Source organism: Branchiostoma floridae, chromosome 15, assembly GCF_000003815.2.
Source record: "Branchiostoma floridae strain S238N-H82 chromosome 15, Bfl_VNyyK, whole genome shotgun sequence".
Taxonomy (NCBI): Eukaryota; Metazoa; Chordata; class Leptocardii; order Amphioxiformes; family Branchiostomatidae; genus Branchiostoma; species Branchiostoma floridae.
Genome location: NC_049993.1, coordinates 18,789,320 through 18,805,289, shown reverse-complemented (window position 1 = coordinate 18,805,289; position 15,970 = coordinate 18,789,320). Strand labels below are relative to the sequence as shown.

At 39.7% G+C, this 15,970-nt stretch overlaps 2 protein-coding genes across 3 annotated transcripts in view; one reads left to right on the top strand and one right to left on the bottom strand.

Moving 5' to 3' along the window:
- The window catches only part of LOC118431618, a 9,604-nt gene extending 2,201 nt beyond the window's left edge, over positions 1-7,403 (top strand). The window contains exons 4-6 of the mRNA XM_035842860.1: positions 5,165-5,361; positions 6,190-6,336; positions 7,069-7,403. Coding sequence (XP_035698753.1) covers positions 5,165-5,361; positions 6,190-6,336; positions 7,069-7,403 — 679 coding nt within the window. The remainder of the gene's footprint in view (positions 1-5,164; positions 5,362-6,189; positions 6,337-7,068) is intronic.
- LOC118432282 (ankyrin repeat domain-containing protein 13C-A-like) overlaps positions 1-15,970 on the bottom strand; it is a 109,501-nt gene that overhangs the window by 45,344 nt on the left and 48,187 nt on the right. The window lies entirely within an intron of this gene.

Sequence of the window (15,970 nt, the reverse complement as noted above, 5' to 3'; positions counted from 1 at the left end):
TAGGTGTAAAGAGGTCATACCATCTAGAATCTACAGTCTCTTCTCTCTTTTAAAAACTTGTGTAAACAGATTGGCAGAGCATTTCCAGTACATTTTTACTTTTTAGTCGACATTATGTAGCTAAACATTTCGTCCTTGATTAAACATAGTCTAGTTGTAGTGTACTTATGAGCAATATTCTGTTGTTTGGAGGAGTCTGGTTGTCTACCAACGTAGCGAATGGTCGTTCAATTTGTAGTGAATGAAAGGTGTTCATTTATTCAATAAAGGTCAGACAATTGAACAGTTGTTTTCAAATCTTCATTCATTTATTCATGAAGTTTTAAACTATAAGTATAGTATAACAAGAGGTACAGTAAGAGCTATGGTAGGGAGTATTGTTGACAGGTTTTGAAGTTCTGCTTTGTACGAATATAAAACAGAGACTGTGTACACCTATACAAGTTAGCATTTGGAAATATTTTCATTGAACATCAAAATTTACTTAAATAATTACAATTTTAGTATTCATTTGTAGATGTCTTCATCATAACATATGGTTTAAAGCACTGTAGCAAACAATCCAATAATGCAACATTTCAGTTCAATCAATGAACTACACATTAGATTTCACAAAGGCAAAAAAACACAGATCCCATATTGCAGCTCAACAGCATCAAAGTATACATCAATTGATAGTAATATTATGTTAGCTAACAATATTCAGCTCAATAGTAGCAAAGTACTCCAAGTAATGTAGTAGCGAACACTTTCAATACAAAATTCTTGCTAATAATAAATGTGTAGTGAAGAATACAACGTTTATGATAGCGAACATATTTACACTAAGTAATTCTGATACATACATGACGCGAACAGTTAGATCCGATATTAATATTTCAACTCAAACTGCTGCAGCGAATCCCGTTTTAAGTCAAACTACAGCAATGGATACAATCTTTCAGTTCTGTAGGGCTGTAGGCCCCAGGTCAGCTGAATCATCCATGACGGTGCTCTTGGCAGTTTCCATGTACTAAAGAATTACCAAAGGAAAGTATTATTAGCCAGAGCTAACATTTTTCAACGATGCACAAATCAGGCTAATACCAGACTCTTCTACTCTCCGAGTCCTAGGTATTACATCATATTTACAGAAGTTGAGAACATTTTATTCAATTAAAGCTAAACAAGGAAGTATGTACATAATAAAGTGATAACACAATGTAACCCTAGCCACTGGGTACATATGTTGTATTACTATTAGATATGTTTCAGTATCTGTCCTAATCTATGCATGACTATTAGCTTCAGTATGGTTAGAATAATTCTCAAACAAAACAGGTAAAAATTCAAAATAGTTCGGCTGAGTAAAATACTAAATGATCTAAATATTGTGTGGACAATAGTATTAGCTTCAGTATGGTTAGAATAATTCTCAAACAAAACAAAACAGGTAAAATATCCGAAGAGTTTGGCTCAGTAAATCTTGTGAGGACAATAGTATTAGCTTCAGTATGGTTAGAATAATTCTCAAACAAAACAAAACAGGTAAAATATCAGAAGAGTTTGGCTCAGTAAATCTTGTGAGGACAATAGTATTAGCTTCAGTATGGTTAGAATAATTCTCAAACAAAACAAAACAGGTAAAATATCAGAAGAGTTTGGCTCAGTAAATCTTGTGAGGACAATAGTATTAGCTTCAGTATGGTTAGAATAATTCTCAAACAATATGGTATCAGCTTCAGTGTGGTTACAATACTTCTAAAAGAAAACAGTTTAGAACGGTATCAAAACTATCATACTATATGCATGGTGTCTGAGAGACCAGGCTTCTATATACGAGTACGTGATTGTGAGTATATACAAAACAACTAACCTAGTTAACAGTACTGAGTTATAAACCTAGCGTGTGTAGAAAACAATGAAACATAAGCACTTACCCAATCCTAGATGGTGAGGCACAAACCTCAAACCGCGTCTCTCGAGCGCTCCCGCATCTTGTCACAACTTGAGTGAAGAACAAACTGGGAAGGTAGGGCTGTTGTAGCATCTCGAACTCGTTCACAAGTTGAAAATCGCGCCTAATTACCACGTTTGGCAAGCTGGACGAATACAATGACCGCTTGGCCATCTTATTTGAATATGATTGAATTTTTGAACAAAGGGGCGCTAATAAGCCCGTTTGTTCTAAACCGCCAGCCTCATTATACGCCACAAACATTTGAACTTTTCCACGAGGAAATGCTGAATAAACTGTACATTTCATATTTTGGGCTATATCTGGAGTTTAACAAAATGAAATTTGATGAAAACAACAACGACAGAGAGCTCGCTGAGTCGCCGCCATTTTGAATCTGGTCGGAGGCGCGTACGTTCTTACCGAAAAGGAATATGGGAGAAAACGTACCTCAAAATTAGTAAAATAAGCTTAAATCATCTAGACACCCAAAATATGAGAACGTAGCCGTATTTTCCCAGGCTAGAAAGTTAGATAATATAGTAAGGTACTGTTTTACACGTAAATGAAAGATTTGAGTTTTGTTAGTTCAAAGTTCAACGGCCGAGAGTGACCTCAGTGCATGCCACGCATTTGTTGCGGTTGGACGTAGCGTTAACATGTCAACTGTTGATTTTAGCATAGTCTCAGAATCGACACATTTCTTAAATAGCTCTATATTTTATATTTGCGGTACGATTGTCAGATCGCATGTTATGTTGAGAAATATTTGTACCGATCCTTGGTCTGCCCGGTACGTCCGAGTTGGCATGAGGCGTGATAATAGTGGGCGCGGCCTATTCACATGGCAATGGGGATTTTTGAGGCTGTTTTAGACCACCGTGTATGATGCAAGACAAAAATTCTACAAATTCTGTTTTTTTTCTAACCAGATTCAACTCTTAAGAAATACAAGAATTTTTTTCTTCCTGGAAGACAAATTTTCTGTGAGGAAGCAAAACAAGATAAACAAGAAGAGGCATTTTAAGAAATACAAGAAAACAAATCTCAAATATTCTCCAAAACTTGACAAGCAAAAATTTGCTTGCCCCATGGACAAGCACATTTTTCTAACACTTCTTGGGGACAGAATAATTTTCTTCCTGGAAGAAAAATTTTTAGTGAGGAAGCAAAACAAGATAAACAAGAAAAAGCATTTTTGGTAGTGTAGTGTCAATGGACAGTCATTAACAATATTCTACTCTAATACTAGTGTTGGCTATTTCTAAACAGGTTGGGTTTGACTTCTTTTTTGGAAGCAGAGGGAGACGAAAAGCCCCACATTTTCTAGAATTTGTGGGTTCTGCGATTTCAAGAGAAAAGTGGCTTTCTGTTTGTCAATGTGGGGAAGTTGGGATAATACTTTGTGGCTTCTCTAAACAGAGTGATTCTTTTAGTTTCGTTGAATGAAAATTTGGAAATGAAATGTGTTCAGTCTCCCACTGCTTCAGATGTACAGTATTTACAAATTCTTTCACACACTGGTAATCTCTTATATCTCCCTCTTTCTATTTCAAGGTGATGAGCGCGCTAATTCTGACTTTGCTTATTGCGGAGCGCAGCTCGAAATTAAATAGTTAACCAGTCACTTGTGCTACACGTAGTGAATAAGTCATATCACTGAAAATACTGACAGGAATGATTGTGTAGAATTTCCTTACTAATTAATCAAAGTCATCATATGTATAAGTTACATCCCTCATCTACACCCGAAAGTACCAAATAATAGCAGTCTGCCTTCCTTAATTCGGTTATCCACTTTGGAAGATTTTGAGTTGAACAAAAATGCTCTTCAGTTCAATTTAAAATGCAATCATTTTCGATTTTTGTCACAACCTATAGCTTACACCATGTATATCTCATAGTATCTATCTAACTAGTATCTATTTTTATCTGTCTGTCTATCTATCTAATATTGTAGATACATGTTCCAGAATATCTGCCTTGGTAGAACACAGTGCAGACAGATGTCCTTTTTTTCCACAGACTGTATTTGAGTGGAACTTGCTACCTGTGTATATATTATATACATTGACTGCCCCATCCCTGGAATCCTTCAGGGACAAGGTGCCAAATCTACACTAACAAATAGAGCAAGTCAGAGTGATTGAGAGACACCAACCTATCCGGCCATTCTTCCTTGAGTTCTATTGTTCACCGTCAGACAATACAATGTAGCCTCATTTTGTCATGATTTCCTATTTTTCTTAACACCTTTCTATGTTTACAGACACCATGTTTACGATCGGAGAACTTCATTCTTAATAATCTCCTCAAGGTAAGTTCAAGTTCTATCTATCAAATTTATTTACTGGTTGTCGAACATTTCAATATAAAAGTTTATCAAAAACAGTGGCATGTCTATCAAAAGTTAGTTCTGGCCAGTTGAAATGACCTGGTTCTCACCCTTTTGAAACCTTGTCCTACCAATACAATCATGAACAATTGATACTTTGAACTTTATACCAGCCAAAGTTGTGTTATCATTTATCTACAATATCTTTTAGCCTGTCAAGTACATTTTGTATATTCCTTACTCTATGAGGGCCCACATCATTTTTACATTTTGCAAAACTGTAACATTTTCGTATCATTTCACAAGTAGATTATCTTAATTGATACAGTACCAAAATTTGCCTTGTTCTCATTAAGTGTGTTATTCATTTTGTATCAAACAGTATATATATACATATGTATTGACTATATGTTGATTGGCATCGTTTTTTTTACTCTTATAAATATGTCATTTGTAAGCCAAGGCACAAAATACTGGGTGCATGTGCACCTTGGTGCACCCAATTTTTTTTATTTGGGTGCACCAGTGCACCCGAATACCCGAACACCCAGCATCACAAATTCCCAGATGTTAGAATAAGCATGAAGATGCCCCAGCAAGAACCCCTGTTGTGATTTCTGAAGAACTCCATTCAGAGAAGCAGTAATTAAGTAGGTTATAGCAGGTTTTTCTGACATTACACTATATTTTATGAGGTGCACCCCCAAAAAAATTTGGTGCACCTAATACCACATCATTTCGAGCCCAGATGATGATGATGATGAAGCAATGTGCTTCTTGGTTATTACAAAATGTAGGGGAATAAAATGATAAATGAATGTTCATACTACATGCAAATGATTAATCTCATATTTTAATATCATGTTATAATATCATGTAATGCTACACCCCAGCATGTCCCACAAAGCGAGGAGGCTGCTGGTTCTTCTACTGATCATCCTGAAGGAAGCTGGACCGACCGCAGCCTGCAGCAGCAGCTGTTCATCATTACAATGTTACTGCAGCAGCAGATTCCTCACCAGTGTTCCTCAGGACCTGCCTACAAACATCACTCAGCTTTACTTACGGAGCAACGCCATCACAAACTTAAGTCAGTCTGATTTCTCAAGATACAGGAACTTGACAAGATTAGATCTTCGTTTCAATCAGATTTCAATGATCCAGAACAAAACATTCCACAACTTAAGAAGCTTAACTAGGCTGAAACTGGGATATAATCAATTAACTAATCTGTTAGCTGACATATTTGTGGGACTTGGTAATCTGCAGTACTTGTATCTTCAATCAAACCAGTTAAAAAGTCTCTCAGCTGACATATTTGTGGGACTTGGGAACCTACAAACCTTGGATCTTTCCTCAAACCAGTTTACTACTCTCCCAGCTGACATATTTGTGGGACTTGGGAACCTACAAACCTTGTGGCTTCACTCAAACCAGTTCACTACTCTCCCAGCTGACATATTTGTGGGACTTCGGATACAAAACTTGTATCTTAACTCAAACCAGTTCACTACTCTCCCAGCTGATATATTTGTGGGACTTGGTAATCTGCGATACTTGTATCTTCCCTCAAATCAGTTAACTACTCTCCCAGCTGACATATTTGTGGGACTTGGTAATCTAGCGTGGCTTTACCTCAACAGTAATGACATCCGCAGTATTGAGGCAGGCACCTTCAATGACACAACGCAGCTACACTATCTAAGTCTTGCATACAACAACATCAGAACCATCCCAGCTGACACATTTGGGAATCTACATAAGCTTAAAGAACTGAGACTTGACTATAATAACATCAGCACCTTCCCTTTAGAAGCTTTAAAAAATTTGAATATTCCAGTGTCAGAACTTAGACTAAACAATAACCAAATGGAGACACTCCCAGTAATGGCATATGACATACTGGCCTCTGTTCCAGTTAGGGAAGGTTTCCTATTGAATATCTTTGGTCCAAGTGTTAGGATTGACAACAACCCCTGGCAGTGTGACTGTAGGATGGCCCCCTTTAGACAGAGGATGAACGGGTCCTACCCATTTGAAGACCAGATCAGATGTGCTGGACCTGGTAACCTTACAGGGCAAAAATTACGGGATGTAAGTCATGAAAACCTGATCTGTGAGGAGACAACACCAGTCTACTCCACTTTGACCACAAAACATGTTGTTGACTTTACCCTGAGCTTGCCTGCAGTCAGCAGTTCTCCTTTTCATCAGTTAGAAAAGTCAACATCAAAGGCACCAACATCCAGTGACACATCCACTGCTCAGTCTAACCCAGGCTTATCTACAGTCAGTGCTGCCCCTTATTTTGATTCTTCAGCAAAGTCAACATCAAAGACAACAACATCATTCCCAACACTCAGAAACACACCCAATGCTTCTTCCTCTCTTTTCAATCCTTCTGCAAAGTCGACATCAGAAGTTCCAGCATCTTCCCAAACACCACACACAGTACCCACTGCTGACTCTAACCCAGGCTTGTCTACAGTCAGTACTAACGCTCCTTTTGGTTTTCAGTCCACAATGACTGAAAGCAATGATCTTAGCACTAATGTTAGTGGCCTCTTCTTACCCATGCCCTTGCTTGCTACTTTGGGCATTCTTTTTGGAATATTCATTATTACCACTATTGCCCTTGCAGTTGGGTGCATGTATAAGAGGAGGGGGAGGAAGCATACTGCTGTGATAGCCTCTAGTGCTGGCTCTAGGAACCCAAACCCCACAGGTAGTGGTCATGTTCAGATAAGGGGGCGTACAAACATAAACAGTCAATCCCAAATGTCCCATTCTGGTACAGTTAACAGCCAGCATGTCTATAATGTTCCAACTGATGACCCAGTGTATGACACCATACCCGAAATCAACCAAAGGGAAAGCCCATACCAAGGTGCTGGCAACATACACCTTGGCAGCTTTAACAACGGATATGAGGTTCCATCCCCCTCCCTGGGCCCTGAAATTGGTGCCCGTCCACAAGCAAGACAAGGTTTGAATTCACAGTCCCACAGATATGTGAACAACCAGGTTAGTGCAGCTGCTAGACCAAACCACTATGAACCCCTGAGGAACCCCAGTGGTCAGCAGCAGCACACCTACACATCCCTGCTGCCTCAGTACTTGCAACACCGTTAGATAAGACCAAAGTTAAACCATTGCTTTAAGGATTAACTCTGAAAATAATGACTGGCCCTGAGTAGGACTCCAAACACCTATAGCCAGTAAAGCACACCAGATCTAGTCTCCAAGCAGACCCTACGGTGCCTTAGAAATAGTATCAAAGCTGGCAAAGGAGTATAGCCGGCCAAAGGGAGATAGCCGGCTAAGGGAGTCAAACGGGCACCGGAGGTCTGCCTGCACTGAAACAGGGTGGAGCGTTTCTATTCAACAATGGTGTCGCTGCCCCACCCTGTTGTCAAGTGCTAATTACTTTACAAGCGACTTACACTGGACGAAGTCAGTGATAGCGCGCACTTCCCAGCGGTAGGTTCACGCCAAATAGCGCCGGATTGAAAAATTTGACAGCATCGCAACGTAATAGAACAAGCGCCACAATACATAAAATATTTAGTTTAAAATCGATTTGAAGTCTGAAAATAATGCCAAACAAACTTCGATACACATACAAATTTCGATATACATATATAATAACACCAAACTAACGTTATGAGTTTTAAAAACATGCCGCCTGATCGTAATCCTCTCTGTTATGTTTGGATGCGGTAGAGAGAACCACAACAAGCCAAGCGCGCTGCCATTTCTGTCTCCTGAAAGTTTATTTCTATTTCGTTCTGCGATTTTGTAATTTCGTCCGGCAAAAACTGCGTCAAGGACCAGATGTTTGCTCCCGGCTAGCAACTATGGCTTGCATTGGTAGCATAGGGATTTCCCCTGACCGGTAGCGATGCCGACAAAGACATCCTTGCCTTCCAGAGTGGCCAAAATGGAATCGAGCTGTGCTTTCTTCGGCTCGAATCCCCATACATCGCGGAAACACGTCGTACTCTGGCCTCCATTGTTGCCGGCATTTTAAATCTGCCGGTAACGGTCATCTTAGGTGACCCGTGACGTGACTTCCCGTGAGACGGTGCAGGGGCGCACGAGCCATCCCAGGCCGGGAGGGCAATTAACACCTACTCGGCAAGCACAGTTTAATAGCGCCAACAAATAGATGCTAATAGCGTCAGATCAGCCCGACTGAGGGCAGACCCTGGTGCCGGTATACCAAGTCCCTGGCCAGCTTTGATACTATTTCTAAGGCACCGTAGGGTCTGCTTGGAGACTACACCAGATCACTGAAATGGAGGACTTGAGAATTAAAAGGTTTCCTATAAATGAAAAAAAAAACACAATGTATTTTAAGTATCACCAAATATAGTTACCACACAGGAGGATATTAGAGACAAAAATAGCAACCCCACCCCACTAGACACTATAATATATATATATATATTGTCATACTAGTAATTATGATCATAATATAAAAGTATTTGAAGAAACATAAATTGTGACTCCAACTCCATAAAGCTGAAATGTTATTTCAAAATGGATCCTTTTCTTGTAAGTCAACGATACTGTATATCTGCTATGATATCTATGCACAATTATGTTACAAACTTCAGTCTGGAATACGTAATCTTAATAAGATTTTCATAGCTTTCAGTAAGCTTTAAGCTATTTGTAGGGATGGGCCATTTTGAATTGGGAAAAGAACCATTTTGATTAATGGTAATAATGTTTTATATAAGTACTGACATTCCCATTTAAAGGGTTACTTTGCTGAAATTAAGATTGTTCACTATAAAAATTGTAAAATAATTCTAACATTAATAATGGATAATCTACTAGCTAAATGATGAGTTAATGTACATATGGTCAAATTACATACAATTGCATGAAAAATAGAATAAGGTCAAAGGAATTTCTTAGTTGATATGAATTATAAACTATAGTCATGGGAAAGAGCTTGTTCAACAAACTTCTATATCAGACACAGTACTGAGGTCTTGCCAGGTCCAAACTGGAGCAAAGGAGCATATATTCAGAGCATTTTCACTACTGCAACTTACTTCATAATATCTGTTGTATGTTAGTGCTTGACTGTTTGTATTATCATCATATGGTTTTGCAGGAAATGGAAAACTGTAATGTTATAGTGGATAGACTAGGTATTAACTTTGTGACTTATATAACATACTTTTAGCTTATATACAACTGTATGAAAAAGTAGCATGGTAGCATGCTAGGTTGATACTAGTATATATTATAGCTATCTATATGTATATGTATATGTGCAGTAATGTGAAAGAACTCCGCTAAAAATATATCACAAATATCAGACACAGGACTGACATTATGTCCAAAGTGCCTGCTTTAGTTTGTGTTCTTGTCTGTATATCTAATGGGACAGCCACAGCACCCATTGCTACCTGGCTTGCCTGTGTGATGTAGATGTACCATGATCACATTTTCAATAAAAGCTAAATACTGAGGGCAACTCAACTGTGTTGGCTAAGTGGTCTCCTGTATCTGTGTGCATGTAGACCTTATGTGTTATTCTGTACAGTGAGAAATCATTCAATGCCATCAACACACAGATAAACACACCTGTCCCTGGTGCTGAACACCATCCACACACAACCAAACACACCTGTCCCTGGTGCTGAACACCATCCACACACAGGTAAAAACACCTGTCCCTGGTGCTGAATAACACCAACACACAAGTAAACACACCTGTCCCTGGTGCTGAACACCATCCACACACAGGTAAACACATCTGTCCCTTGTGCTGAACATCATCCACACACAGGTAAACACACCTGTCCCTGGTGCTGAACACCATCCACACACAAGTGAACACACACCTATCCCTGGTTCTGAACACCATCCACACACAAGTGAACACACACCTATCCCTGGTGCTGAACACCATCCACACACAAGTGAAAACACACCTATCCCTGGTGCTGAACACCATCCACAAACAGGTAAACACACCTGTCCCTGGTGCTGAAAACCATCCACACACAGGTAAACATACCTGTCCCTGGTGCTGAACACCATCCACACACAGGTAAACACACCTGTACCTGGTGCTGAACACCATCCACACACAGGTAAACACACCCATCCCTGGTACTGAACACCATCCACATACAGGTAAACACACCTGTCCTTGGTGCTGAACACCATCCACACACAGGTAAACACACCTGCCTTGGTGCTGAACACCATCCACACGCAGGTAAATACACCTGTCCCTGGTGATGAACACCATCCACGCTACGCTGACTCCAGTGGTACGGACATGTTGAACAAGCCAGTGGCTGCATCAGCACCATCGCCAAATTACAGTTACCAGGCAACAGTGGTCGTGGTAGATCAAGGACATAAATGCTTACCTCACACTGTATTCTCTGGAACACCTTAAGTTCGTTGTCGAGGACGACCAAGGAGACGTTGGGTCTGAGGTGTCCGTTGAAGATGAAGCTCAAGTCTCCTCGCTGCCACCTCATGTCAGAGAAATCCACCAGCGTCGCGTCCATTCTGCGCAGAAACAACATCATGAAATGTTATTAATGTTACTTACTACAGGTGCACAGAGTCTGACGTACCTCCAAGCTCATCTACCCATTGTGTAACTATCTTTTCAAATATACCACTTGCTTCTTGTATGTATTGAACAGATGTACAGACCACTTGTTTGTTGTATATACTAGTACTGAAATTAACATTTGAAAAAATTAAAAAAAATCTACAGCGATAGGGACATGGTGATATCGCTACAGTGCCAAAACCGTAATGGGTCCAAAGTATTATGCGGATGTCATCTAGTGTGGCTTCACATAACAATGTTTTTATATATCATAGGTGTAAAATCATCAAGGTGAAACTGTCATGAACAAGCAAATGGTTACATAGGCCAATAAATAATGTCTTGTACACGAAAAAAACGTTACTTTTGAAATATTAAAAAAGAAAAAGAAGTTTTCTTGTTGCAAATGTTGCACATACCAGCCAGTTACCTTATTTTCTAAGTTACACAACTTATTTGTCTACTCGGAAATGTAACAAATACATAATACAGTCTCTCAGGCAACGTTGCTTATAAACAAGTATAAACCAGATATAATCAGTCTGAAGTACCACACCTAACCAATAGGAGGGGTTTAATTATGATCATTCAATTCTTGAGTAGTCTTCTTAAAAAACTAACCACCTGATCATGCATATAAAGCCATCCACCCTACTATCCCCCAGGGCTGGTGTCACTTGAGTTTGCACAGAAACCAGACTCCTTCCACATGTGTGTGGCTCTGCAGAGGTCAGCCCAGTCTGGAGGGGCTGCTATGCACAAAAACCCACTGTAAGGTCTGCCTACTGCTGTACATGGGCAGATTGCTGAGAATGCTATGTATATATGTAGTTTGAACTGAAAGCGACAGCAACGACCTTTCTAACATAAACACACTTGCATGCATTTAGCGAACTGTCTAGAACAAACACTTGAAAGTTTAACGTTATATCAGCATCGCGCAGAACCTTCAACAATCAACATACCCTTTCGCAGGTCGAGAAAAGCAGCCGTCTTTTTATCGTCATTCATTGAAGACACGAGAAGAAGAGGACAAGAAGCTCTCGCGTCCGGCGGTAACTCACATTTACATGGCAAAGCTTTTTGACCTTTGACCTCCTACATTGGCACCTGATATTCAAACAGTGTCGCAGTTTGTCAGCCGAACAGCTAAGGAGCGGATCACCTCCTGAGTATGTATGTAATAGTATGAGCTATTATGATCTACAATACAACAGTTACACTGTTGCTAAACGTACAGTATTTCCATTACTCGTTTTTGGTCGGGAATACAGTGGCAATTTCACAACAATGCTTACAGCGTTTGAAACCGCCCTTTGAAGCACGGAATAGCAGTTTTCCATGGCTATACGGCTATCGTATTCCCAGTCCCGCTATGTGCCTTCAAATCATTTCCATTCAGCATCACAAACGAGCTGCATGCATCCGGCCGTGACAGACGTCCATAAAGCGCCGCCAAGTGACGGTACTGCAGTCACTTCTGCCCAGCGTTGTGCACCTGACTGTTACACGGTATCAATAAAGCGCCACCCAACTAAGGGTGAATGTACTGCAACCTAGGAATCAGTTCTCTCTCTTTGGTGATTATTGAAGGCTGGAGGTGTTCAGCACCAAGGACAGATGTGTTTACCTGTGTGTGGATGGTGTTCAGCACCAGGGACAGGTGTGTTTGCCTGTGTGTGGATGGTGTTCAGCACCAAGGACAGATGTGTTTGCCTGTGTGTGGATGGTGTTCAGCACCAAGGACAGGTCTGTCTCACTGTGCGTGGATGGTGTTCAGCACCAAGGACAGGTGTGTTTACCCGTGTGTGGATGGTGTTCAGCATCAGGGACAGGTGTGTTTTATTATGTGTTGACGTTGTTGTATCGGGACAATTTCAGCTTTTACATGACGCCTGGCAACTTAACACTCTACGGTTAGGATGAGAAGAAGCCATAGAAGTTATCATATCATTTCATGAACGTCAACATGAATTTGGATGTGAAGTTTTCCCCGTTAGAGTGGAAATGATCGGGAATATCGTATCTACCCGTCGGGGTGAGTCAGCCGTGGCTTTGTTCACCTCTGCTGGACTGGTGTCATTAAAAAAGGGCAAGAAAATGCCAATAGAACCACAATAGCCTATCATAATAACTTTGCAATAAATGAATACAAGATTCCACCACTGACGAACTTTTAGAATACCAGTAAAAGTTCAACAAACATATATCAACATTTTCTGTGGTAATATGGCAATATTTTTTCTTCCGCATGGAGGTGCTTTAAACAACACGCACACTCAAATTGTCCAATGGGAGCCATCCTTAATATACTGCTTTCTGAGTTTATTCCGCAGGGCGGCGCTAATAGACCATTGCAAGAACGAATCCATGGAGAAACATTAGATTAAATGCACATCTTTTTGAATCGTTTTGAGGGTAAGAAACAAGATGTACCGCTCTACAAGAGACGGTTGTACTCTCTAATGGGAAATGCATACAGTCCTAACTTAAATCTTACTCAACAAAGAAAACCCAGAATAAAATTGGTTCACACCAATGATAATTCCTCTCTTTCAATTTTATTGCTGATACAACCCTTCAAAATGTACATATTGTGCATTAAACTCTTAACCCACAAAAAGTTGAAAGTGAAGCAGTACTTAAATACAAATGTATACATGTACATTGTTCAGAGGTGAACTACATATAGCAAGGCCCCTGAGCTCTTAAAACCAAATGCATGCTAAAACGTTAGCCAAGTTTAGGTACAATTTCTTAATATATTGTTACCTGATGAAAGCACAAGCCAAAAGTAATGCCAATGTAACTAAGCAAACATTTCGGTGTGGAAAAATCGACATAAATTTTGGAGTAGAAAGAAACTTGGCAGAGCTTTTTTTACAATTACATACATAATGACATTAATGAGAAAAAAACCCAAATAAAATAAAACAAAACAAAAACACCTGCGTCCTATATTTTCCCCATTTTATGGAACATTATAAATTATGCACTGACAAATACACGTAATACTATCTTTATGGACTTAAGTTTAAAATGCCAAATAAAAATAAAATTGATCTAGATCTAGAGCAATTATTTAGCAGACAGGAATTGACATGCCAAATGATATTACATGTAGTACTGTGGACATGTGCATGTGCCTTGGTGTCATATCCCTTAAGTTTACTGGGGCTGCCGTACCCCTGGGCTCCCTGTAAACTCGTCCACTAGGGCTCAAGACCATGCATGCTCTTTCGAGTATGGCAACCCCAGTAAGCTAACTAGGATGATTATTGGCATCCAGGATAGTATTGTAGGCTGGTGATTGTTTTCTATATCAATATCTCCAGAGCACCCAGATATATCTAGCCTGTGTACCATCCTCATCGCTTGTTAAGTAAGATCAATGAGTCGGTGGTTACTACATAGGATGGCATCCAGGCTAAGAGATGTCAACATACAATCCTGTCTGAGGTAGATACATGACATTATGTCATGGAATAGCCTTTGTAGCAGGCTCTACAAGTCAGGCTTTTGGGGCGTATATAATATACTTTATTTTTGATGGCAGACCAGGTCTCATTACTCCATTTCTTCAGTGGATTACCTCTAAAAAGCTTGCTTAATCTTGGTGTTTCAACAAGAACTTTAAAAAAAAATGCTTACAGATGTTCAACTTCCCACAGGAAACTGAATACAGAGAACTGATCATGACATGCCATCAGAAAAAAAGCACATTTCAGACCCCCCCCCCCCCCAAAAAAAAGAGTCGTAGAGCCTGCTACGGAGGCTATCATGGAACATTGTAGAGATGCATATATTCAGTCTTTTTCTGAACCACATGTACAATAGACTCACAGTCATGATCACCAGTATCAAATCTTAAAGATTAACAATTTATCAAATCTTAAAAGTTTCTTAAGAGCTTAACAGCTGTTCCAATAGGTTGTCCAAAACATCTAGTATACATCCTATGTCTTCTTTATCCAAATGGTGTTTTATATAACATCAGTGAGGGGATTATTTGCTGTAAATTTTCTTTTTTATCAACAAGCTGAAGTTGGTGTTTGTTATATATAGAAGCCATTGTTTCTACCTCTCAGGTGAATTTTGATTGCTTTCAGGTAGTTGGAGATAGAATTACAAACTTCAAAGCTTGGAAATTCAAAACTGTATTCCCTCACAAACCAATGAAAGATACTCTTCACATGAAAACCTAAATAATGTGTTTGACTTCTTCATACAGTAATACATATAGATGGAGTTTCATTTGGAGCCAGTTAAAATGTTAGAATTCATTGTCATAACCTTACATACAACAGATGTACAGTATATATACAGGCTTGTTGCTGCAGTGACATCATCTCCTCAGACAGTACTTAACCCTTAAACTGCCAGAGTTTCAGCACTATAAAATGCCATCAGTGCCAGGGTCGGCTGCTGACCTCCAAAAAGAACCCCCCGAACAAGGCTGATGTCCCTAACTTCCGGGTTTCGTGCGCTACGCGCGTGCAGAGTTGCAAATTCGGGGGAATACACTAACCCGGATATATCCGGGTTTGGCAGTTTAAGGGTTAAATCTTAAACGCCATAACCCCTGCAGTTTCCTTATATCTATCCCAACACAAGTCATGTTAAGTTTGTGTCTCATATGTAAGGCATGATACCTGACAGTTCCCACCTTGAATATTTCACCACGCACTCTGCAATCACCTTCTACGTACACAGACACCACAAACATCAATCCCTGCCCTTTTCATACCTCTTAAACAACCGAACAACATTATAATGTTTAACGTTAAGTTAGACATATTCAGATCTGTACAACACAATATTTCCTATACAAAGTCATGGCACTTTGTGGTCACGCTTGTCTCTGTGGTTAACCCTGCATCTGCTAAGGATGCATCCATGACACAAGTGTGCATTATGGTCTGGCATAACTCAGCAGGGAAGGGGTTAATTAATAAACATATTCAACTTTTTGCACAGTTCTAAATACAACTTAATAGCAATCATATGGTAGAATTCTGTGTACATTAAAAATGCACATCTGTACATGTTAACTTGGCAAACATTGTGGATCCATCAGTAACTTTGTATCATACTATGTATATTT